This window comes from Mustela erminea, chromosome 2 (genome assembly GCF_009829155.1).
Source record: "Mustela erminea isolate mMusErm1 chromosome 2, mMusErm1.Pri, whole genome shotgun sequence".
Taxonomy (NCBI): domain Eukaryota; kingdom Metazoa; phylum Chordata; class Mammalia; order Carnivora; family Mustelidae; genus Mustela; species Mustela erminea.
The window spans coordinates 31414903-31441320 of NC_045615.1; the positions used below are offsets into that span (position 1 = coordinate 31414903).

Below are 26418 nucleotides of genomic sequence, written 5' to 3' on the forward strand. Positions count from 1 at the left end.
GATGGGTATGGCGAAAACATGATTCCTGAATCAGAGTAAATCCCAAGTTTCCAAAAAGAAGACTCTTTTAGTAATTTATCAACTGGAGAGTAGAAGAAATTTTAAGGTCTGAAAAAGGAAGACTGGGCATAGACCAATAACATGATTTTTTTCAGATATGTCATTCTTCTAATGTTGATGCAAATAAGGAAGAATTAAGAAAATCTGCAATACTCTCCCTGCTTTCACCAAGCGGAAAAAAGGGGAGGGGGAGAAGAAAGGCAGGTTGTAAAATCATAGAGGTAGGACAGACAGAAAGATCATCCCCATATCCAGCTATTTATGTAAGATCGATCAGCATTTAAACTTCTAAACACTGCCTAGCAGTTAGGCAATAGTTATCAAAGGCTTGGTTAACATCTCTGAAGATCACTTTTACAGAACAAATCTCTGAAGGCAATACTTTTCAAAAAATCAGAAAAAATACTGATTTATTAGATTTCATGATTCTCAAACTTCGAATCTCACACTTCCCATGCGGTGGTTCTCTTCTGCACATCACAATGAGGACAGAAGGGAAAACGCACTAATGAATACAGAGAATGGCAGTATTATCTATCTTGAGCTCACCCAAGAACAGTAGAATGAGGTGAGGATTTGGGACTCCCAGGAATCAGAGAGAAGAGGGACAAAGAATGGATAATGGGAACACAAGAGAGCAGGGATATTTGTATGAGATCAAGAGACTGCATTAAAAACCACTGTGCTACCAACCATCAAAACATGTGATGATGACTCTGGCACCACAGTTATTTGTAAAAGGCATCTGATCTGTTTTGAGAAACACCAAACCAATTATGCTAATATAAAGGAATAGAAAACTGGAAACATTTTTTTGTACAGAAAAGTTCAATGTGACATGTTTAAGGAAGGCAAGAGGTAGGGGAGTTAAACAAACCCAAGCGACCATCCTAAATGCACATTAAACTTTGTTTTCTCGTTTTCTTCACCTACTAAATATTAGGTAGAAAATGCCTCCCGAAAAATCAAGTTTCATAATTTCCCAGTTGGAAATCTGAACAGATATCCTGAGTAAAATGAATACATACACAGAAATAATATGGTAACATTTCTAAAAATACAGACTCCAAAGTGAAAAGGCAACAAAGTACAGGAGCAAACATAGTTTCTCACTATGATGTCCGAATCCAAGAGTGCCTTACACACTCCCAATATTGTTCACTGAAGAAGCAAAACTAATGTATGAGAGATAAAAAGAATCATTTATGCAAATCCGTATGATTCCATAAAATCAGAGCCTAATATAAAAAGTACTAAGTCACTGTCATGGAAGAAATATTACTGAATATTGCAAAAGTTTCCTTAGCACTACTTCCACATTTTGTCTGATTTGACTTATTAATACCATGATAAAATGCATCATTATTATAAAATATGTAAGCATGAGAAATTAACCTTTACATTATTCTTACCTACCTATTCAGAATTAATCTTGAATATAACCACTCTAAAATGGCAGTGTGCTAAAAGAGCATCCAATATAAGTATCTTTTCAAAAATATGTGTAAATAAATTTTTAAAAATTTTTATTAATAAATAAATAAAATTGTTTTTATTAACATATAATGTACTATTTGCCCCAAGGGTACAGATCTGTGACTTATCATATCAGGCTTACACACTTCACAGCGCTCACCATAGCACATACCCACCCCAATGTCCATAACCCAACCACCCTCTCCCTACTCTCTCTCAGCAACCCTCCATTTGTTTTGTGAGATTAAGAGTGTCTTATGGTTTGTCTCCCTCCTGATCCCATCTTGTTTCATTTTTTCCTTCCCTATCCCCACAACCCCTACCCTGCCTCTTAAATTCCTCATATCAAAGAGATTCATATGATAATTCTTTCTCTGGTTGACTTATTTTGCTCAGCATAATACCCTCTAGTTCCATCCACATCATTGCAAATGGCAAGATTTCATTTCTTTTGATGGCTGCATAATTCCATTGTGTATTTATACCACATCTTCTTGATCCATTCATCTTTGATGGACATCTAGGTTCTTTCCATAGTTTGGCTACTGTGGACATTGCTGCTATAAACATTCGGGTGCACATGCCCCTTCAGATCACTACATTTGTATCTTTAGGGTAAATACCCAGTAGTGTGATTGCTGGGTCATAAGGTATCTCTATTTTCAACTTTTTGAGGAACCATAACACTGTTTTCCAGAGTGGTAAACAAGCTTGCATTCCCACCAACAGTGTAGGAAGGTTCCCCTTTCTCTGCATCCTTTCCCAACATGTCACTTCCTGACCTGTTAGTTTTAGTTATTTTGACTGGTGTGAGGTGGTTTCATCTCATTGTGGTTTTGATTTCTATTTCCCTGATGCTGAGTGACGTGGAGTACTTTTCATTTCTCTGTTGGCCATCTGGCTGTCTTCTTTGCAGAAATGTATGTACATGTCTTCTGCCCATTTTTTCATTGGATTATTTGGTCTTTGGGTGTTGAGTTTGATAAGTTCTTTATAGATTTTGGACACTAGCCCTTTATCTGATATGTCATTTGTGAATATCTTCTCCCATTCTGTCAGCTATTTTTGGTTTTGTTAAATGTTTCCTTTGCTGTGCAAAAGCTTTTGATCTGGATGAAGTCCCAATAGTTCATTTTTGCCCTTGCTTCCCTTGCCTTTGGCAATGTTTCTGGGAAGAAGTTGCTGCAACTGAGGTCGAAGAGGTTGTTGCCTGTGTTCTCCTCAAGAATTCTGATGGATTCCTGTCTCACACTGAGGGTCTTTCATCCATTCCATTGGACATTCTTTCATGCAATTCTTTTTTCAAGCATTTCAAGCATTCTTTCATGCTTTGTTAAAGATTAGTTGACCACAGAGTAGAGGGTCCATTTCTGGGCTCTCCATTCTGTTCCCTTGAGCTATGTGTCTGTTTTGGGGCCAGTACCATACTGTCTTGATGATTACAGCTTTGTAATAGAACTTCAAGTCTGGAATTGTGATGCCACCAACTCTGGCTTTCTTTTTCAACATTCCTCTGGCTATTCGGGGGTCTTTTCTGGTTCCAAATAAATTTTAGGATTATTTGTTCCATTTCTGTGAAAAAAATTGACGGTATTTTGATAGGGATTGCATTATATGTGTAGATTGCTAAAGGAAGCACAGACATTTTCACAATATTTGTTCTTCCAATCCATAAGAATGGAATGGTTTTCCATTTCTTTGTGTCTTCCTCACTCTCTTTCATGAGTACTTTATATTTTTCTGAGTACAGATTCTTTGCCTCTTTGGTTAGCTTTATTCCTAGGTATCTTATGGTTTTGGGTGCAATTGTAAATGGGATCAACTCCTTAATTTCTCTTTCTTCTGTCTTGCTGTCCGTGTATAGAAATGCAACTGATTTCTGTACATTGACTTAATATCCTGACACTTTACTCAATTCCTGTATGAGTTCTAGCAGTTTTGGAGTGGAGTCTTTTGGGTTTTCCACATAAAGTATCATATCATCTGCAAAGAGTGAGAGTTTGAGTTCTTCTTTGTCAATTCAGATGCCTTTTGTTGTTGTTGTCGTTATCTGACTGCTGAGGCTAGAACTTCCAGTACTATGCTGAATAGCAGAAGTGATAGTGGACATCCCTGCCCTGTTCCTGACCTTAGGGGAAAAGCTCTCAGTTTTTCCCCATTGAGAATGAAATTCACTGTTGTTTTATCATAGATAGCTTTGATGATATTGAGGTATATACCCTCTATCCCTACACTTTGAAGAGTTTTGATCAAGAAAGGATGCTGTACTTTGTCAAATGCTTTTTCAGCATCTATTAGTATCATATGGTTCTTATTCTTTATTAATGTGTTGTATCACATTGATTGATTTGTGGATGTTGAACCAAACTTGTAGCCCAGGAATAAATCCTACTTGGGTCATGGTTAATAATCCTTTTAATGTACTGTTGGATCTTATTGGCTAGTATTTTGGTGAGACTTTTTGCATCTGTGTTCATCAAAGATATTGGTCTGTAATTCTCCTTTTTGATGGAGCCTTCATCTGGTTTTGGGATCAAGGTAATGTTGGCCTTATAATGAGTTTGGAAGTTTTCCTTCCATTTCTATTTTTTGGTACAGTTTCAGAATAGGTATTAATTCTTCTTTAAATGTTTGGTAGAAATCCCTTGGGAAGCCATCTGGCCTTGGGCTCTTGATGTTGGGAGACTTTTGATGATTGTTTCAATCTTCTTACTGGTTATGGGTCTGTTCAGGTTTTCTGTTTCTTCCTGGTTCAGTTTTGGTAGTTTATATATCTCCAGGAATGCATCCATTTCTTCCAGATTGTCAAATCTGCTGGCGTATAGTTGCTCATATGTTCTATAATTGTTTGTATTTCTTTGGTGTTGGTTGTGATCGCTCCTCTTTCATTCATGATTATATTTATTTGGGTCCTTTCTCTTTTCTTTTTGATAAGTCTGGCCAGGGGTTTATCAATCTTATTAATTCTTTCAAGGAACCAGCTCCTACTTTTTATTTGGTCTACTCTTCTTTTGGTTTCTATTTCATTGATTTCTGCTCTGATCTTTATTATTTCTCTTCTCCTGCTGGATTTAGGCTTTCTTTACTGTTCTTTCTCCAGCTTCTTTAGGTGTAGGGTTAGGTTGTGTACTTTAGACCATTCTTGTTTCTTGACAAAGGCTTGCATCGCTATATACTTTTCTCTCAGGACCGCCTTTGCTATGCCCCAAAGATTTTGAACAGTTGTCTGTTCATTTTCATTTGTTTCCACGAATTTTCTCAATTCTTCTTTAATTTCCGCGTTGACCCATTCATTCTTTAGTAGGATGCTCTTTAACCTCCATGTATTTGAGTTCTTTCCAACCTTCCTCTTGTGGTTGAGTTCCAGTTTCAAAGCATTGTGGTCTGAAAATATGCAGGGAATGATCCCAGTCTTTTGGTACCAGTTGAGACCTGATTTGTGACCCAGGATGTGATCTATTCTGGAGAATGTTTCATGTGCACTATAGAAGAATGTGTATTCTGTTGCTCTGGGATGGAATGTTCTGAATATATCTGTGATGTCCATCTGGTCCAGTGTGTCATTTAAGGCCTTTATTTCCTTGTTGATCTTTTGCTTAGATGATCTGTTCATTTCAGTGGGGGGGTTGTTAAAGTCCCATACTATTATTGTATTATTATCAATGTGTTTGATTTTGTTATTAATTTGTTTATATAGTTGGCTGCTCCCATGTTAGAAGCATAAATATTTACAATTGTTAGATCTTCTTGTTGGACAGACCCTTTAAGTAAAATATAGTGTCCTTCCTTATCTCTTATTATAGTCCTTGGCTTAAAATCTTATTTATCTGATATAAAGATTGCCACCCCAGCTTTCTTCTGATGTCCATAAGCATGGTAAATTGTTTTCCTCACTTTAAATCTGTCTTTGGGTCTAAAATGAGTTTCTTGTAGACAGCATATCAATCAGTCTTGTTTTTTTACCGTGTCTTTTGACTGGGGCATTTAGCCCATTTACATTCAGGGTAAGTATTGAAAGAGATGAATTTAGTGCCATTGTATTGCCTGTAAGGTGACTGTTATTATATATTGTTTCTGTTCCTTTCTGGTCTACTATTTTTAGGCTCTCTCTTTGCTTAGAGGACCCCTTTCAATATTTCCTATAGGGCTGGCTGGTGTTTGTAAATTCTTTTAATTTTTGTTTGTCCTGGAAGCTTTTTCTCTCTCCTATTTTCAGTGATAGGCTGGCTGGATATAGTATTCTTGGCTGCATATTTTTCTCATTTACTGCTCTGAATATATCATGCCAGTTCTTTCTGGCCTGCCAGATCTCTGTGGATAAGTCTGATGCTAATCTAATATTTCTACCATTGTATGTTACAGACTTCTTGTCCCCAGCTGCTTTCAGAATCTTCTCTTTGTCATTAAGACTTACAAGTTTTACTATTAGATGGTGAGGTGTGGACCTATTTTTACTGATTTTGAGTGGGGTCCTTGTGCCTCCTGGATTTTGAAGCTTGTTCCCTTTGCCATATTAGGGAAATTCTCTACTATAATTTGCTGCAATATACCTTCTGCCCTTCTTTCTCTTCCTTCTTCTTTTGGGATCACAATTATTCTAATGTTGTTTCATCTTATGGTATCACTTATCTCTCAAATTCTCCCCGCGTGGCCAAGTAGTTGTTTGTTTCTCTTTTGCTCAGCTTCTTTATTCTCCTTCATTTGGTCTTCTATATCACTAATTCTCTCTTCTGCCTCATTTATCCTAGCAGTAAGTGTTTCCATTTTTTATTGCACCTCATTATTAGCTTTTTAAATTTCAACTTGGTTAGATTTTAGTTCTTTTATTTCTCCAGAAAGAGATTCATGAATATCTTCCATGCTTTTTTCAAGCCCAGCTGGCACACTGATAATCATCATTCTGAACTCTAGTTCAGAATGACATATTTCCAATGTCTGTATTGATTAGGTTCCTAGCTGTTGGTACTACCTCTTGTTCTTTTTTTTGTGGTGAGTTTTTCCACCTTGTCATTTTATCCAGATAGGAGTATATGAATGAGAGAGTAAAATACTAAAAGGGTGGCAAGGACCCCAGAAAAATATACACTAACCAAATCAGAAGTGACCCGAAACTGGAGGGGAGAAATAAGGGGGGAAAAATACAAAATTAACAAAATTTATGTATTGGACTAGCGAATAGAACAGAGCCACCCACTTGATCTTGGATGTATTCTGGTGTCTTAGAAGAAACTAGCTCCCAAAATTTTAAGGAAAGAAAGACTTATATATATCCAAAAATAAGGGTAAACACAATGATTGGATGGAATATGACTGTAAAGATGAAAATTACAAAATACTGCATGGGGCACTGGATATGGTGCATAAACAAGGAATTCTAGAACACTGAAAAGAAATAAATATATATATATATGTGTAAAAAAAAATCATAAAAAAAAGATTCTAAAAAAGGAATTGTTAAGTTGGGTGGAAAAGGAAAAAAAAAATGGGAGGAGAATGTGATCAGGCTGGAGACTAGAACAAAGCCATGTGCTAATTTAGGGTACATTTTGATCTACTAGAAGAACTTGTATCCCAAAATTTTAAAGAAAAAAAGCCTATATGTACACAAAAAATAAGGTTAAATACAATGAAGGAATAAAATATGACTGTAACAATGAAAATTTTTAAAGTTTTTTTAAAAAGTTATTGTTAAAATAAAAGAGTTAAAATACCTCAAAAGAGGAAAAAGGAAAATTTTTAAAAATAGAATAAGAAAAAAATAAAATAAAAAAAAAATTAACTTTGCAAGACTAAAAGGATCATGGGGATAAAGCCATGAATTCTATGTGTTGCTTTCCCCTAGCTCTGGAGGGGAGTTCTCCAGAATTCCTCAGTTCTTGTTGATCTGTGAACTTGATCTTGGCTGGATGTTCTTGCTGATCTTCTGTGGGAGGGACCTGTTGCAGTGATTCTCAAATGTCTCTGCCCAAGGCAGACTTTCACTGCCCTTCCCAGGGACCAGGCTAAGTAAACTGCTCCGGTTCGCTCTCAGTAGTTTTTGTTCCCTGAACACTTCCTGTAGAGATTTGGAGAATGGGAATAGAAATGGCGGCCTCCCAATCTCCAGCCCTGTAGGAGTGGAGAGCTCAGGGCCCCACTCCTCAGTGTGCCCTCAGAGAAAAGCAGTCAATCACTCCTGTCTCCCTGGTCTCCAGGCACGTTCTGTGCTCACCCAGCCTGTGACTGAGCCCTTCTATCTCTGGTGCATGGCCCCATTTGGAGTCTCCAAACCCAGCAGATTCCTGTCTCACGCTCCCGCACGGCCCTCCCAGAAGAGGAAGGTGGGGTCCCTGGTCAAAGTGCAGTGGCCCAACTGTGCCTTGGATCATGGTGTAAGGTTGACCTTGAGTTGAGAGCTCACTCCTCTGTTCTGTCTCTGTAGTCGGCTTCCCCACTCCAATACCTGGCAGCTCTGACATACTCAGATAGCCCTGGTCTTTATGTGACCCTGTGAATCCTGAGACCACACTGTCCCCGCGAGAGCTCCACCACCACTTAGCCTCTGGAGCAACATCCCTCAGTGGAGAAGACTCCTAAAAGTTCCAATTTTGTGCTCCACTGCTCCACCACTTGCCAGGAGCTGGCCCCTTTCCCATGGACTATCTTCCCATCTCTTTGGATTCACTTCTCTGCACATCCTAGCTTCCAGAAAGTGGTCAATTTTTTGTTCCTAGAATTGCAGCTATTCCTCTCTTCTATCTCCTGTTGAGTTTGTAGGTGTTCAGAACGGTTTGATAACTATCTAGCTGAACTCCTGGGACCTAATGATATTTCAGTCTCCTACTCCTCTGACATCTTGCTCAAGAAGAGCCTAGATAAATAAATTTTGAGAAGGGACCATGCAAATGCAAAGTCTAAGCAACAGTGGAGCATATTGCCATCTGCCATGTCTGCTGCCCCCCCCGCCCCCAGCCACCTGAGACAGCAGAATGAATAAGAACCTTGATGGATAGTATAAAAGGTAAAGAGCTGAGAAATCACAAGTATTAAGAGAGTTGGAAGGGCCACTCCAAAGCCACAACCAGAAAAGCCCAGAATCAATGTAACTGAACAGATGATCACAACTCTACAAAAGAGAAAATAAAATACTTGGTGGGATTTTACCAAGAACACTTCAGAAAGTTTCCAAAAGTGACATGTTTATTCCAGAAATTGGAAGAGAGTTAGTTTTCACTCTAAAGGTCATTGAAGAATAGTTAAAGACAGCAAAGCTAAAGATGCCAGAAGAAGAGAACTTTTACAAATATGGAATATTTTAAAAAGTATTAAAATAAAACAAAGCTGCTCAGAAGAATGCTGAAGAAACTAGCATAAAAAGAAATGATAATTTAAATGGGCTAGGACTATGAACACTTTTTATAAATCTTTTTTTTTTTTAAGAACAAAAACTGACACCAAATAATATGGACAAATATGAAGTGATGTAGACTTATAAAGATGGCTATTTATAAAAGCAGGTAAAAGGGTACTTGGAAAATGTAAACATTTATAAAATCAGCAGACCCGGATGGCATGCATACTAAAGTGTTAAGGGAACTAGCTAATGTACTTACTGAGCCACTTACAATTATTTTTGAAAAATCTTGGAGAACTGAGGAGAGATCAGAAAATTTAAAAACGGCAAATACCAATTTTCAAAACAGGGTAGGAAGTGAATGCCTTGTAAATACCTTTTAAGTGATAATAACTCTGAGCAAAAATTTAGAGTATTTTGAGAAAAGCTTCCAAACCTCTAGGAGACAACAAAATGAGTAACACGCAGAGGGATGTTTAAAAAAAAAAAAAAAAAAAAAAGTCATGCCAAATTTGAATCTATTTGATCCTGAATCTCACTGGATGTTACAGGCCAAATTACTTATTTTTGGCTTAGATAATAAACATAATCCTATGGACTGAAATTTTCTGCAAATGGACCTTGTCAGTGAGTGAGTATTTCTAGCAAGGTGTCACCAGGAAGAGTGGTGAGGTCCATTCTAAATTAAAATATTTACTAATGATCTAGAAGAAGGAGTAAATAGCATACTCGCAAAATACACGGTTCTAAATTGAGAACTGGTATTAACACTGGGCAGAACAGAAAAACAATGCCAACACAGATTTGAAGAAATTAAAAATGTACACTCCAAAAATAAAACTTGAAAAGAACACTAAGTTAGAGCATTAAGTGAAAAAATTTAAAAGACATAATTTAATGGAAAGGACAGTGGTAACTAAAGATGATGTAAGAAAACAATGGGTAACAGATTAACTCTTATTTCTTAATCTATCATTGCCCCACACTCATATAAGAGCTAAAAATAAATACATAAATAAAAGCATTATATTATGGATCATTCTGATTAGACCATACAAAATGATGCATAAAGTGCTGGTTTTCTAGTACTGTGAAGATGGAAAAAGGGCACAAGAAATTGCAAACAGAGACAGAAATGTGGGGTTATTCTGTCAGGAAAATTAAATCAGTAAAACATAAATGGCTTCAACTCAAAAGATAAAGGTAGAATATGAACTCTCACACAAGGGAAAGGTGAACACTGGTGATCTGGGACAACAGAGGGGAGACCTACACTGAAATGACTACAGATGATGTGTGAGTGAACCATCAGACAGCAAACAACAGGGAAGAGGAAGGAAACGAACTGAACAAGCTGTTCATCAGCCTTAACTCTAGTATGTAATTCTGTGAAACTGCTCAGTTTTCAGTTATTACCTAAACACACAGCTTACAGACAAATCTTCCTACCTTCTCTGATTTTCCTTTATACTGTAACTCAAGCTAATAAAACTCAGAAGAGACAAAAATCAGTTGCTTTCTGTTCCAGAACAGTGACATCATGTGGTTTATAAAGATTAAATGAACCAAACAATCCCCACCCTCCACACACAAACCCAACAGAGAAGCTGAATTATAGACACTACAATGAATTCTCAGGCATGTGGAAATTCAGATGAATAAAAACATTAACAGCCTCACTATGGGCCCTTCAGATGAAGCAGTAACAAGTGTGAACAATAGATCCTACTTTGGGAAGGTTCATGGGTGTCCTCAGTCGCGTCCGGACACTCTTCATTAATATACGCTGCTCTGTTGGCAGCAAATGATACTTCATAGCTTCAATGAGGTAATCTTTGCAAGCACTGCTATTCTTGACCAATGCCTCCTCTTCAACCCTCTGTAAGAAGAAATAAGACATATCCCATGATGGGGATAACTATTCCATGATAAAACTGGCAAAGAAACAGAAATAAAGAAGAGGCAAAAAAATAATAATAACTATCCTCTCTGGTTCAGTCTTTTCCTTACAATGAAAATCACTAAGAGAAAAATAAACAAAGCCAAAAAATGCTCAATATCTGGTCTGCAGAGAAAAACACATGTAAGCAATAAAGAAAAGAATGGCAATCAAAATTAAATACCTCGACATCAGCTATAGAATAATCTTTAGGTAATACTATATTCATCTGTATCTCTTCTTCTTTTTCTGTATATATTCACCTATTATCTTTAAACATCAAGCCAAAGAGTAAGAAAAACATTTAGATAATGAGTTCTTCAGGTGGAGTAGGCAATACTAATAAATTAGAGACACTTTTCAAACACAAAAAGGCAAATAAAATACCCAAGAGAATGATTCAAAATACCTATAACAACATGCCTACACCACAAACAAATCTTGTCCCTGCTATTCCTGACTTCACATGCAGAACAGATTTTTCTGTTCATTTTCTTAACAGTAGACTGTCAATGACTATACAGATCACAAAAAATAATGAGGCTTCAAGAAATCCTAAAATGCTCCAACTGAATCTCTTAATAAAGAATGTTTCCTTAAATGGTTTCAATTATAAAAATGTTGAAAATGTTCAGACCAGGATGCTAATAATAAAAAAATTCTCATAGACTGCTAAAATCCATTTATTTCTACTTATTTCAAATACCCTGGGTTTCCTCAGATTAGAAATAAAGACCAAAACCAAATACGTGCCACTGTAAAACTATGATGTAGAATTAGATAGTATTTGGGTCAAATGTCAAAATTCCATTTCTGCAGGGCAATCAGAAGAAGCTCAAAAGGAAAGCAAAGAAGATACAGAGCAGGGACACAGAGGCACAGGTGCATTTATTTATGTGTAAATGACCATAAGTACTCTGGATAAGCTCTAGTATTTGCTTGCCCACATCAAAAATTGGGGGAAGAAAATTTCCAAGAATGGGGAGTGGCCAAAGACAGAACAGATGCCAAGGACTGCAGGTGCCTTTACTGTCCTCTGTCCTGTGCCCTGTGGATCTTATTCTACAGATCTTACCACTGTGTAACAGGCATCTACATGCTGTCAGCCCGGGGACACAGTGCTACCTGTGACAAAGTGCCATGTGTATTCATGTGTTTTGCATATGCTTTTACCTGAACTAAATATTCCCGAGGAAGCAAAGGTAACCGCACATGTTCCATCAGCCGAGCCATAAATTCTTGCCTTACATCTTTGTCATGGTTTACCCAAGCTATTACTGCTTCAAATACCTTGCAGAAAATATGGGGAAAAGAAAAATAAGTAATGAGTTATGGACCAAGGCATGTGAATGAAGTATGATGAGATTACATTTTATTCAGTTCCTGCTAAGACGTTCAAGTTTAACACATAGCTCAAATTTTTCAAAATCTTGACCTGTGCTGTACTAATAAAGTTATTAAGTCTATTTCTTTCTTTTAATTTGGTATTTAGTAATTACTTTTTTCCAGCTTCACTGAAGTATAATTGACAGATAACACTGTGTAAGTTTAAGATGTTCATCTGATATATTTATACATTGCAAAATGATGACCATCATAGCCTTAGCTAATACCTTCATCATGTCACATAATTATGTATATTATGTACTTCTTTTTTGTGGTGAGAACATTTAAGATATACTCTCTTAGCCACTTTCAAGTATATAATACAGTTCTGTTAACTATAATCACCATACTATATACATTCCCGAGAACCTACTCATCTTACAAGCAGAAGTTTATACCCTTTCACCAACATCTCATTTCTCCCATCTCCAACCCCACATAACCACCACTGCACTTTGTTTCTATGAGTTCAGTTTATTTAGATTCCACATATAAGTGATATATAGCATTTGTCTTTTTTTCTGACTTCTTTCACTTTGCAAATGCCCTCAAGGTCCACACATGTTGTCACAAATGGCAGTTATTTCCTTTCTTGTGACTGAATAATATTTCAGTGTGTGTCTGTGTGTGTGTGCATGCATATGAGTGTGAGAGAGCTATCTTCTTTATCCATTTATCCACTGATGGACACTAGGTTGTTTCTATATTTTGGTTCTTGTGAACAATGCTGCAATAAACCAATGCACATGGGAGTGCAGATGTCTCTTCAAGATTCTGTTTTCATTTCCTTCAGATATAGGCAGAAGTGGAATTGATGGATGATATAGTAATTCTACTTTTAATTGAGTAAGTACCTTTAGTACTTTTACATATTAAGTATTTTTCATTTGGTATTTACAAAGAATTTCACCAAATACATTATCTAATATTCTTGAACTTAAATGGCTGCTGTGATAATCTGATGATACACGATCTAATTCAGTTGATAACCTTCTTAATTTGAATTTGGTTCTACTTACCTAGATTTAAATCTCAAGTCTCTTTGGAATAGAGCACCCAAAATAATAAAGCTAAGTGATTCTGTGGAATGAAAATCACATGCCCTTATAAACAACTATGTTGGGGGCTTTTTCTTTAGGTTTACACATAAATGTTAATGGTCCACTTCTAAATCAAGGGTGTGCAGAATAGATGAACACAACTTTTCTCACAATGGAATGTATTAAAATCTATTGTTTTTGAATTTTCTTAAAAAAAGAAATAACAAGGGCATTACAACTTAACAACATGTACCTATGAGAAAGCTAATAGGCTAATATGAAGCCCATATTTGGCTATATAATTTCCCTCCAGGGCAATGAATATATAACCCAGTAATTTTTAAAGGCTTGTAGAAAATGCCTGATGATAGGTAAGTGGATCATTTGAAACAAAAAACTTCTGTTGATACAGAAATAGAACAAGAAACTAAAAATGATTTACAATATAATTAACATAGCTCTTTAATTCATTTGGTCAGCAAGTACCTACCAAGTACCTCTAGGTATTGGGTGCTAGAAATAAAAAGAATCTTGTCAATTCTATCTACTGTTTCTCAGCTCTGCTCGCTCTCCTCCACCTGTTTCAACCATCCTACATCAGCTCCTATTGCTCACTGGTATGATTTCAACATCCTCCTATCTGACCCTCACCCTACTTTTGGTTCATTCAGCACACCACCACTGTGACAGCTGGCTTCCAAAATAGTCCCCTAATAAACCACACTTCTGAGTATTCACACCTTATGAAACCTGCCACGGGGAATCTAAGTTGGCCCTGTATAACAAAAAATATATATAAATAAATAAAGAAGCAGAAGCAGTGCTGAGTGATTTCTAAAGCTTTTCAGTTTTCACTCAGGTCTCTTGAAATGCTTATTTGGGGGAAGACAGATGTCATGCAAGAAGACTCATTACTTGAGATTACCCTGTGACGAGGAACCCAAACTAGCCACACAGAGGGAGTGCAAGGAGGGGCCTGGGGGAAGAGGACAGAGGTGGAGGGAGATACCAACCAAACTCTAGCCCAAAAGCCAGACAAGTGAATGAAGGAGCCACTGTGGAAATTCTGGAGATATAAGATACCACGTGCAAATGGACTGAAGCTCCAGGATGGCTCATCTGGTATCAGGCTGGTATCTCCAGATATTCAGGCCAAGCCAGCAGAAGCCCCAGATACTACTGAGCAGAGATAAGCTGTCCCAAAATGCCCTGAATGAATTCTGCCCACAGAATTTTGAGTATAATAAAATGGTTATTGTTTTGTGTCACTACACTTTGGGGTGGCTTGTTATGCAGCAGGAGAAAATCTGAACAGCGATCATGACATTTCTATCATGTAGGTATTATGATTTTATTCTCCTACTGCTTAAAACCCTTTAAAGGTTCTCCACCACTAGGATGAAGTCAAGGTTCTTTAATACGGCTGAGAAGATATTTTGTCACCTTCCCATCTTAACTCCTACCACTCTGCCAAACATATTCTAAACTCTAACCATATAGAACCAACATAATGCAAATTATTTTTTCTCACCTTTTTTACATTTACATATTCTACCTCTACCTGAAATGCCCTTCCCATTCCCACCCATCTGGACTTCCCCAGCAAATGCATACTTATTTTTTAGAACTTGGGTCCCACATGTGAGATAGGCTGAACTGCCATCCGCACCAGGAATGATGAAATGCTCCTAGAGTACCCTCTACAGCATTCCATAATCATTTATTTACCTGGCTGTATGTCCCTCTAGTCTGTGGAGGAAAGATTTCGATTTTGTTAGTATTTCCATATCTGTGATGCTATGGCAGTATCTGGTATTCAGTAGGCACTCAATAAATGTCTGTTAATATGACTAGTAATGTCTTCTTCTACTTTATAGTTCTAAAGTGCTAAGATTATACATCCAACAAGCACTTCTCACATATTCTTTTCATATAGTAAATATAACAGTAAATGTGTCTTTTTATGGCCAGGCAGGATGGATATCTTTGAAGAATAAAAGCTAAATTTCATATAATTTTAAATGAAAAGAACAAAAAAGGAAAAAAAAGTTTCAGTTTCTCTAAACTCAGTGTGTTCACAAGCTTTTGTGCCCTGATTCCCACAGAATATAACACTGACCAAAGAATAAAACCCTAAGGGTAGAAGAGAAAGTCAGGGGCGTCTGGGTGGCTCAGTCACCTCTTAGATTTCAGGTCATGATCTCAGGGTTGTGAGATCAAGCCCCACGTCAGGCTTCATCAGCACAGGATTTGCTTGAGATCGTGTCTCCCTCTCCCTCTGCCCCTCCTGCTCATGCTCTCTCTCCCTCTCTCAAATAAATAAATCTTAAAAAAAAAAAAAAAGGTGCAGGTAGCTAACAAAGGCAACTCAAAATGTGGAGAAAGGGAGGCTACAGCCAGACAAACCAGGTGCACAGCACTCTGGAAGGGAGAAGGGAAGCACTGGTAGGGGTGGGTATGAGTAGCAGGAGACCAGGCTAAAGGAAGAGTATGGTCAAGAATGTTCAGTCTAAGGCATCTGGGTAGCTCAGTCAGATAAGCATCTGCCTGTGGCTCAGATCATGATCCGAGGGTCCTGGGATCGAGTCCTGCATCGGGCTCCTTGCTCAGCAAGGAGTCTGCTTCTCTCTCCCTCTGCCCTTCCCCCCTGCTCTCATGCTCTTTCTCAAATAAATAAAGTTTTTTTTTTTTTTTAAACAAAGAATGTTCAGTCCAGAACAAGCTATTACTTTGTTATCCCTGATATCTTCTTCCAACTCATGTGATAGTGAAATTACTTAGATCACAATTTTTACAGACATCTAGCTTTGGGAAGAAACTGAGCACCCAAAAGACTTGTTTCAAACAGCTTAATGTGTACCAGTTCTTGCTGTGGGTGTCAAGGACAAAACTCTAATGTTTAGCAATTCAGGGAACCTCCTATGAAGTGAAGAAACAGTAATCTGCAGACAATCAACAAGTTAACTACTGGAGTTTCTAATAACTTCCACATCAAAGATCACTGGCTGTCACTACACATACAGGATTACAAAGTCACAAAACAAAGTGAAACAAAGAAAGGGAAAGTACTACTTCACAATATACTAGAAAAGAAAAATTTAATTACCTTCTCTTCTGAGGAAATGGTAAGTTTGTCACTTGAGATTAAGCTGCACACTTGTTCAATGCCGAGATTGAGAAATTCTTCACTAAGTACAACATCTGCAAAATGCTGCTCTGTTTGGAGGTTAAAAATAAAACCCATTAAAACCAACATTCCATTATCCAGCTTCAATCTGTTTCAAAAGGAAGCAGGTTTTCTTAATCTAACCTAAGAATGAGAAAAACAACTATTTCCTCAAGGCAAGAGCTAACAAAACTCAAACAATCTCACCTGGGGAAGTGCTCTCTATTTAAGTAACAAAATAGAGACACAGGTAGGAAAGCTGCCTTACCATATACTCAGCTGAATTACTTCTCCTTCACAGGGTGGTATTTTAGAATTAAACATGTATTCCTTATCCTTATATGCTAATAAGACTATCAGTATTTAAATCCATAAAACCTTGGAGTATATAAATCAGATAAAGTACATGGTATTATATATTCACACATTTGAATGTATTATGTAAAACATTAGAGGACTCCAAAACATACTGGAATAAGGACGGAAACCAACTTTATTTGAAAACTTTAAACAAAGAAATTTTAAATGCTGGTCAGTCTGAACGTATGACCATCATTTAAAAAACAGGATTGATTTGTAATATAGATAGCTCTGAATTCTGTGGTATTTCATCCGGGGACCAAAGCATACTATTTTATACCCTCAACCTCCTTCCAGAAACTGGTAAAACTAGAAATTCTTAAAATTCTTAAAATTCCTAAAATTCTTAAAATTCTTAAATATTTTTAAGAATTCTTAAATTCTTAAAGGAACCTTTGATTTCACAAATATACCTACTCCTCCAAATGGGGGAAAAACTATTCGTATAATCAATGACTTTACAACTTTAAAAAGGAATCATTTGGGGGGCGCCTGGGTGGCTCAGTGGGTTAAGCCGCTTCCTTCAGCTCAGGTCGTGTTCTCAGGGTCCTGGGATCGAGTCCCGCATCAGGCTCTCTGCTCGGCAGGGAGCCTGCTTCCCTCTCTCTCTCTCTCTCTCTGTCTGCCTCTCCATCTACTTGTGATCTCTCTCTGTCAAATAAATAAATAAAATTAAATTAAATTAAAAAAGGAATCATTTGTTGTGAATGGCAAGATTTCATTCTTTGCCATGGCTAACATTCACTGTACACATATACTACTTGTTCTTTATCCATTTATCTATTGATGGATATTTGGGCTGCCTCCGTATCTTGACTATTATAAATAATGCCACAGTAAATGTAAGGATGCATGTATCTCTTCAAATGAGAGGCTTTGGTTTCTTTTAGGTAAATACCCAGCAGTGGAATTACTAGATCATACAATATTTCTAACTTTTTGAGAAACCTCCATACTGTTTTCCATAGTGACTGCACCAACTTACATTCTCACCAACAGTGCATCCAAGAAAACTTTCCTCCACGTCCTTGCCAACACTTGTCTTTTATTTCTTGTCTTTTTTGATACTACCCATTGTGACTAGTGTGAGATGATATTTCATTATGGTTTTGATTTGCATTTCCCTGATTAGCGATATTGAGCATCTTTTCATGTGTCTGCTGGCTGCCTGCATGCCTTCTTTGCAAAAATGCCTATTCAGGTTCTCTGTCCACTTCTTAATCAAATTATTTGAGTTTCTGGTTGGTTTTTGCTTTGTTTTGTTTTTTGGTGTTGAACTGTATGAGTTCTTTATATATTTTAGATACTAACCCCTTATAGGATATATTATTTGTCAGTATCTTTTGCCATTCAGAATATTACCTTTTCATATTTTTTGTTTGTTTTATGGTTTCTCTCACTGTGTAAAAGTTTTTAGTTTGATACAGTTTCAGTAGTTCACTTTTGCTTTTGTTTCCCCTTGCCTAAGGGGACATAGCCAGAAAAACGTGAAAGCTGACGTCAATGAGAATATTACTTAATGTTTTCGCTTAGGACTTTAACAGTTGCAGGCCTTACATTTAGGTCTTTAATCCATTATGAGTTTACTTTTGTATATGGTATAATGTAATGGCCCAGTTTTCCCAGCACCATTTAAAGAAACTATCTTTTCCCCAATGTATATTCTTGTCTCCTTTGTCATAGATTAAGTGACCCTATTATTTATGGCCTTTCAATTCTGTTCCATTGGTCATGGTGTCAATTTTTATGCCAGTCCCACCCTCTTTTGGTTATTATAGTTTTGTAACATAGTTTGAAATCAAAAAGTGCAATGCCTTCACTTTTGTTCTTCTTTCTTAGGATTGCTTTGGCTATTTGGGGTCTTTAATGATTCCACAAAATTTTTAGTATTTTTTTTTCTACTTGTTGAACAATACCATTGGAATTTTAATAGGGATTACACTGGATCTACAGATGGAGTTGGGGGGCATGGACATTTTAACAATATTAATTCTTCTTATTCATGAATTCATGAAGAATAATTCTTCTTATTCATGGAACATATTGTTCCATTTATTTATCTTTTTTCAGTTTCTTTCATCAAAGTCTTATAGTTTACAATGTATAGATTGTTTACCTTCTTGGTTAAATTTATCCCTAGGTATATTACTGGTTTTGATGCTATTACAAATGGGATTGTTTTGTTTTTCAGATATTTGTTAGTGCACAGAAACTCAAATTTGCATGTTAATTTTGTATCCTGCAAGTTTACTGAATTTGTTGATTCATTCTAAGGGTTTTTTTTTTTTTGGTGAAATCTTGGGAATATATATATATATATATATATATATATATATATATAAATCATATAATCTGCGAAGACAATTTTACTTCTCCCTTTCCAACTGAATGTCTCTTATTTCTTTCTCTTGCCTGATTGCTCTGCTAGGATTTCCAGTAATATGCTCAACAGGAGTTTTGAGAGTGGGCATCCTTGTCTTGTACCTGATCTTAAAGAAACCTTTCCAGTTTTCCACGGCTGAGTATGAAGTTTTAGCTATGGGTATGCCATATATGACCTCTACTATATTAAAGTTTAATACATTAATGTATGTTCCTTGTATACCTAATTTGTTGAGAGTTTGTCTCATGGAAGAATGCCGTATTTTGTCAAATGCTCTCTCAGCATCTGAGATGATCACATAATATTTACTTTTCATTCTATTCCTATGCTGTACCAAATTTACTGTTTGCAGATGTTGAACTATCCTTGAATCCTACAGATAAATCCCACTCGATTTTCTATGTACTGCTGAATCCACTTTGCTAATATGTGGGTAAGAATTACTGCACTTACATTCATCATTAATATGTAATCTCCTTTTCTTGCAATGTCCTTATCTGGCTTTGGTATTAGTTTTAACCCTGGCCTTGCAAAATGAGTTTGAGAGTATTCCCTCCTCTTCTGTGTTTTGAAGGAGTTGGAGGATTAGTGTTAATTCTTTAAATGTTTGACAGAATTCATCCGTGAAGCCATATGGTCCTGGATCTTTCTTTTGGGGAACTTTTGGATTACTGATTCAGTCTCTTTACTTGCTATAGGTCTGGTCAGATTATTCTAGTTCTTCATGAGTCAGTGTTGGTAGGCTGCATGTTTCTAGAAATTTATCCATTTCTTCTCATTATATTAGCATGTAAGTGTTCTTATTAGTCTCATGATCCTTTGTGTTTCTGTGTATAAGCTGCAATGTCTTTTTCACTCCTGATTTTATTTATTTGAGTCTCCGTTTTTTTTTTTAGTCTTGCTAAAAGTTTTCTCAGTTTTACCTCTGCAAAAAAAAACCCGGCTCTTAGTTTTATTGACCTTTTCTATTGTTTTTCTGGTCTCTAATTCATTTATTTCTACTCCGTCTTTTGTCATTTTCTTTCTTCTGCTAACATTGCGTTTAGTTTGTTCTTTTTCTAGTGACATGAGGTATAAAATTAGGTTGCTTATTTTGGATCTTTTTTTTTTAATTTTTTATTTTTTATAAACTTATATTTTTATCCCCAGGGGTACAGGTCCGTGAATCGCCAGGTCCACACACCCCACAGCACTCATCAAAGCACACCCCCCCCAATGTCCATAACCCCACCCCCTTCTCCCAACCCCCCTCCCCCCAGCAACCCTCTGTTTTGTGAGATTAGGAGTCACTTATGGTTTGTCTCCCTCCTAATCCCATGTTGTGAATAGGCCTTTATCATTGTAAACTTTCCTCTTAGAATTACTTTTGAAGCATCCCATAGATTTTGGTGTGGTGTGTTTCTGTTTGCTTCAAGATATTTATTTCCCTTTTGATTTCTTCCTTGACCCACTGGCAGTTCAAGAGTATGTTGTTTAATTTCCTCACATTTGTGAATTTTCTAGTTTAGTCTTGTTACTGATTTCTAGCTTCGTACCACTGTGCTCAGAAAAGATAGCCAGTTTGATTTTAATCTTAAATTTGCTAAGATTTGTTTTGTGACTTATCAGATGATCTATCCTGGAGAACATTCTGTATGTGCTTGAGAAGAATGTCTATTCTGCTGTTGTTGGATGGAATTTTCCACATGTCTGTTAGGTCTGTTTGGTCTAAACTATGGTTCAAGTCCAATGTTTCCTTGTTGATATTCTGTCTAAATGATCTATCCATTGTTGAAATTGGATTTTGAAGCCTCCTACCATTATTTTATTGTTGTCTATTTCTCCTTTCTGGTGTGTCTTTCTTAATATACTTAGATGCTCTATGTTGGGTCATACTTTTTTTTTTTTTTTTAGATAATTTATGTATTTATTTGATAGAGAGATCACAATTAGGCAGAGAGGCAGGCAGAGAGAAGGGGGAAGCAGGCTCCCTGCTGAGCAGAGAGTCCCACGCAGGGCTCGGTCTCAGGACCCTGAGATCATGACCTGAGCAGAAGGCAGAAGCTTAACCCACTGAGCCACCCAGATGCCCCGCGTCATACTTATTTTTAATCATTACATCTTCTCAATGAATCAAACTTTTTGTCACTATGTAATCACCTTCTCTGTTTCTACTTACAGTTTTTGGCTCAAGATCTATTTTGTATGATATCAATATACCTACATTTGCTCTTTTCTGATTTCCCCTCGCATGGACTATCGTTTTCCATCCCTTCACTCAGTCGTTAAAGCTAAAGTGAGTCTCTGGTAGACACCATATAATAGGGTCTTGTTTTTTTAATCTATCTCACCACTGTATGCCTTTCGATTGGAGAATTCAATCCACTTACATTTAGAGTATTTATTAATTAGACCTTACTAATTCCATCTTCTTGTGTTCTGGCTGTTTTGTATTTCCTTTGTTCCTTTCTCCCTCTGGCTTCCTTCCTTTGTGAATTGGTAATGTTCCATAGTTGTATGCTTTTTTACCTTCTCTTTATCTTTTGTATATATACTATAAAGTTTTGTTTTGTGGTTACCATGAGATTTATATAAAACTTATAACAGATATAACTGTCTATTTTATATTAATAAAAATTTAACTTTGATCTCATACCAAAACTCTACCCTTTTACTCCCTTCCACAGTTTATGGTTTTTGATGTCAAAAATTACCTCTTTTTAGACTCTTAATCTCACAAAACAAACCGAGGGTTGCTGGGGGAGGGGAGTATGGAGAGAGTGGTTGAGTTATGGACATTGGGGAGGGTATGTGCTATGGCGAGTGCTGTGAAGTGTGTAAGCCTGACGATTCACAGACCTGTACCCCTGAGGCAAATAATACATTATATGTTAATAAAAAATTAAAAATTTTTGAAAAATTACTTTTTATATTGTGCATTCACTAACAAATTATTATAGCTATAGTTATTTTTGATACTTTTATCATTTAATCTTGTGCTAGAATTAACACAGCACCATATTACAGTATTATTGTATTCTATTCTATCTATTTGAGAGAGAAAGAGCCTATGAGCAGGGGAGGGGCAAAAGGAGAGGGAGAAGGAAGAAGCAAACTCCCTACATCGAAAACTAATGATGTACAGTATGGTGACTAACACACACACAAAAAGATGATCTCTTTGATTTTTGACTATTTTGTTATAATGCATCTTAGAGAAAATGTCTTTAAGTTGATTTTGTTTGGTGACCTATAAAAGCTTCATGAACTTAGATATCCAAATCTTCACCCAGATAGCCCTTCTTCTTGTCTTTTTTTTTTTTTTTAAAGATTTTATTTATTTATTTGAGGAAGACAGAGAGAGCACAAGCAGTGGGATGGGCCAAGGGAGAGGGGGAAGCACACTCTCCGCTGAGCAGGGAGCCCAATGCAGGGTTCAATCCCAGGACCTTGAGATCATGACCTGTGCCAAAGACAGGTACTTAGCACTCTGAGCCACCAAGGCACCCTAGCCCTTATTTCTTTAAATAAACTTTCTGTCCTCTTCTCCCTTTCTTCTTCTAGAACTCTACTGATTCACCAGTTGGTCCTTCTGATGGAATTTCATAGATTATGCAGCTTTTCTTCATTCCTTTTCATTCTTTTTTCCCTTGTTCTCCTGACTGGATAGTTTTAAGCTTCCTGATTCTTTCTTCTGCTTGATCAAGTCTGTTGATCTTTTCCACTGCATTTTTCATTTCATTCACTGAATCCTTCAGCTCCAAAAAAAAATTTTTTTAATGATCTCTTTGTTAAACTTATTTTATTCCTGTATTGTTTTCCTGAAATCACTGAATTATTGGTGTTTTCTTGAAGCCGAGTTTTCTTAAAACAGCTATTTTGATTCTTTATCAGGAAAATAACAGATCTTGGATGTTTTGGGGCTTGGTTATGGGAAGATTACTGTGACCTTTTGGTGGTGTCATATTACCATGATTTTTTAATGTTTCTTGGAGTTATGTGCTGCTGTCTCTGCATTTGAAGTAGCAGTCACTTTACTGTCTTTAGGGGACTAATACCTGTCTTTAGCCCTGCTGGAGATTCTGAGGATTTCTTGGACCTTCCATGGATACATCTGCTCTAAGCTTCTTATTCTCTTTTGCAGAAGAAATCTTAAGCTTGTATGCTTGTCTTCATCCTGCAACACACCAAGCTGAGTGCTCCCAGCCTCTTGTTTTCTTAAAGGTGGCGCTACAGCTGAAGTTTGTGGTCTCTCCCTCACCCACAGATTTGGATGCATGTGCTTGTCCACTCTTGATGCTTTCTACAAAAGCACAAACAGGAAACTGGCCACACAGTGGAGGTAAGGGGCACAGCACACAGGGGATGGGCTGGCCATGGGTCTGTTGAGAGGATCTGAGACAGGGGGCTTTCCCAGCAGCTAGTGGGAAGGCTTTCTGATGGGAGTCCACCACACAGTTAGTAGAAATGTGTACCTGGGCACTCACTCATACACTCTCCCTTTTCTGCACTAAAAGAATTGTTTCCTGAGGAAGTTCTCTCTTGCTCCTGTGCTGTAGTACCTTAGCGAAGGTGTGATGTGTGTAAAGACAAACTGTTCTGACCCACTCTAATGTATCCAAACTTTTTTATCCCTCTGGTAAGTGCTGGATCTTCTCTGGAAACCTAGACCTCTTCAAAGACTCTCTTGACCACAGGTGACCATCTAGGTCAATGTTCTCCAGTGGCTCCTTGACTTCAGTCAAGAAGGGCTAGAATGGGTTCACGGGTCACTTCAGAGTCCACAGCCAAGACACAAGTCTGTCTGCCTATTATGCAATGCACAAGTGGGCAAGACTCCCACTGGATGATGTATGATGCTGGACCCCACAGGTCCCACAAAGGCATTTTGTACATGGATAGATACAGAATACTTGTTGTTGGGGGTGGTGAGGCAAAAATGAAGAACATCTTAGTGCTTAAGATTTTTATAAAAGAAAAAATAAAGTATTTCCAAACGAGGCCCAGTTTCCTTCCCCAGTGGGAAAAAAAGTTTTGCTATAGATAATGAACACATCTTATTGTCCTGACTACAGTGGACAAATGCTGTCCTAAGTAAGAAAAAAAAAAATGGTTATCCTCCCCATCTTGGGCCACTGCCCTACATTGTTGATATTCATACAAAACTTCTTTAGTTTATTCATACAAGCAGAAGCCTCTGCATTTTGGAGCACTGTGCTCTCACATCTTAACCTGTTGTAGCGTAGCCTCTGGCTCACCCTTCCCCTGAATTTGTTCTTTGGAAGTCCTTTTCTTAAGATTAAAACTTCTCAACCCCCATACAGTGTTTAATCCTAAGGATACTCTCTCCCAATTCGGATTCTATAATACTGTTTTCTAAACTTTTTAAAAAAGTTTTTATTTTTTTAAGTAATCTCTACACCCAACGTGGGTCTCAAACCCACAACCCCGAGATCAAGAGTCACACGCTTGGGAGGCATGTGTGGCTCAGTGGGTTAAGAGTCTGCCTTCGGCTCAGGTCATGATCCCAGGGTGCTGGGATCAGAGCTCTGCATGAGGCCTCTTGCTCGCCGGGGAGTCTGCTTCTCCCTCTGCCTGACGCTCCCCTTGCCTGTGCTACCTTGCTTACGTGCACTCTCTCTCTCTGATAAATAAATGAAATCTTTAAAAAAAAAAAAAAAAAGTCACATGCTCTACCCACTGAGCCAGCCAGGTGTCTGTCTAATCTTTCTAATCACTCAGTTTGTCTCCTTCAGCTCCCTAAACATTTGAGTCTGCTGCCTGTGCTTATTTGTCCTGTCTGCCCTGAGCCCTTTTTCATTTTCTGCTTACCCTCCCTTACCCATTTCATCCACATTTATGTGTCCCCAGCTATCTTTAACTAGCACCCCAGTATGGTTGCTCCCAGATTCAACCTCTCTCCAAACCTCAATATTTGAATTTCCACCTGTTAGTCTCTACGTGATCTGAATCATCACCATGACTCTTCTAAACAGATTCATCCCCAACCACACACCCAGTAATCCATACAAGCAGTCCTCTAAAACCTTCACATTATTCACCACTTTAGGCCACTCACCTTGGCTCTACTATCTGAATTTTTCTTCATTGCCCAGTTTCCCCCACCTTGGTTGGATGCTTGGCAAAGATTCTCTGGCTGAGTCTGATTATCTCTCAAAATAAATCAAGGTCCTCCACTGGCCTGCTACCTTTGCCTATTGCTAATATACTTGCCCAGTCAGAGAATTTCTTAAAATTGATAGTGCACTTCACTCTCATTCTCCCTCAAGCAATCAAGACTAAGATCCACCTACACCTCAAAGAGTGTCAGTACCTTTCTCTAGATACCTAGAGTGCCCTCCTATACTCCTTTTGTGTCTTTTTTTTAAAGACTTTATTTATTTATTTGACAGAGAGAGACACAGAGAGAGAGGGAATACAAGCAGGGGGAGTGGAAGAGGGAGAAGCAGGAAGCCTGATGCGGGGCTCAATCCCAGGACTCTACAATCATGACCTGAGCCGAAGGCAGACACTTAACCCACTGAGCAACCCAGGCCGCCTAAGCCTGTGACTCTTGATCTCAGGGTTGTGGCTTAACGACTGAGCCACCCAGGCATCCCTCCTTTTGTGTCTTAATGGCTCTACTATCTGCACTGAAACCTCAATTCCTCATTCCTTTTTCTTTCCTTTTTTATTGTGGTGAGACAAAGAATATAAAATTTACCATCTTAACCATTTTTAAGTATACAGTTCAGTAGTTTTAAGTATACTCACAATGTTGTGAAACAGATAGCCAAAACTTTTTCATCTTGCAAATATGAAACTCTGTATGCATTAAAGAACTTCCCTTTTCCCCCCTCCTACATCCCTTCCTCTCTTTAAACCCTAAAATAAATTCTTTCACAAATCCTGTTGAATCTTTTCCTCTAATGCCATGGGAAATCATAAAATTTAGTGGTATAAGAAATCTGAAAGGTCCCTGACACAACTTTCATTTTCTGTCAGAGCAACCTCTAAAATGCTTGTATTTGATGGTTATCTGTTACACATGTTGCACACATCAACAGACAGCAAGGTAGTCACACCATTCTTGAACACTTACTATAAGTGGCAGTTCGGCTTTATGTTGCACTAGAATCTTTCTCCCTCTTATTTTCTAACACTGACACTACCTCTGCCCACCAAAGACGTGATTAATGTCTCTCACTCCTGAAATTCCTTCAAACTTTTATAGAGCATTATGTTCTTCTAAATTTTATTTCCATGGTCTACAAACTCCTAACTCTTGAGCATTTC

At 37.5% G+C, this 26418-nt stretch overlaps 1 protein-coding gene across 2 annotated transcripts in view; it reads right to left on the minus strand.

Annotated features, from left to right (window-relative positions):
* Positions 1 to 26418, minus strand: part of KLHL2 (kelch like family member 2) — a 110319-nt gene that overhangs the window by 21211 nt on the left and 62690 nt on the right. For both annotated transcript variants that reach the window (XM_032332603.1, XM_032332604.1), the window contains 3 exons: positions 16341 to 16450; positions 11982 to 12098; positions 10599 to 10748 (listed from right to left, as the gene is read on the minus strand). In XM_032332603.1, coding sequence (XP_032188494.1) covers positions 10599 to 10748; positions 11982 to 12098; positions 16341 to 16450 — 377 coding nt within the window. The remainder of the gene's footprint in view (positions 1 to 10598; positions 10749 to 11981; positions 12099 to 16340; positions 16451 to 26418) is intronic.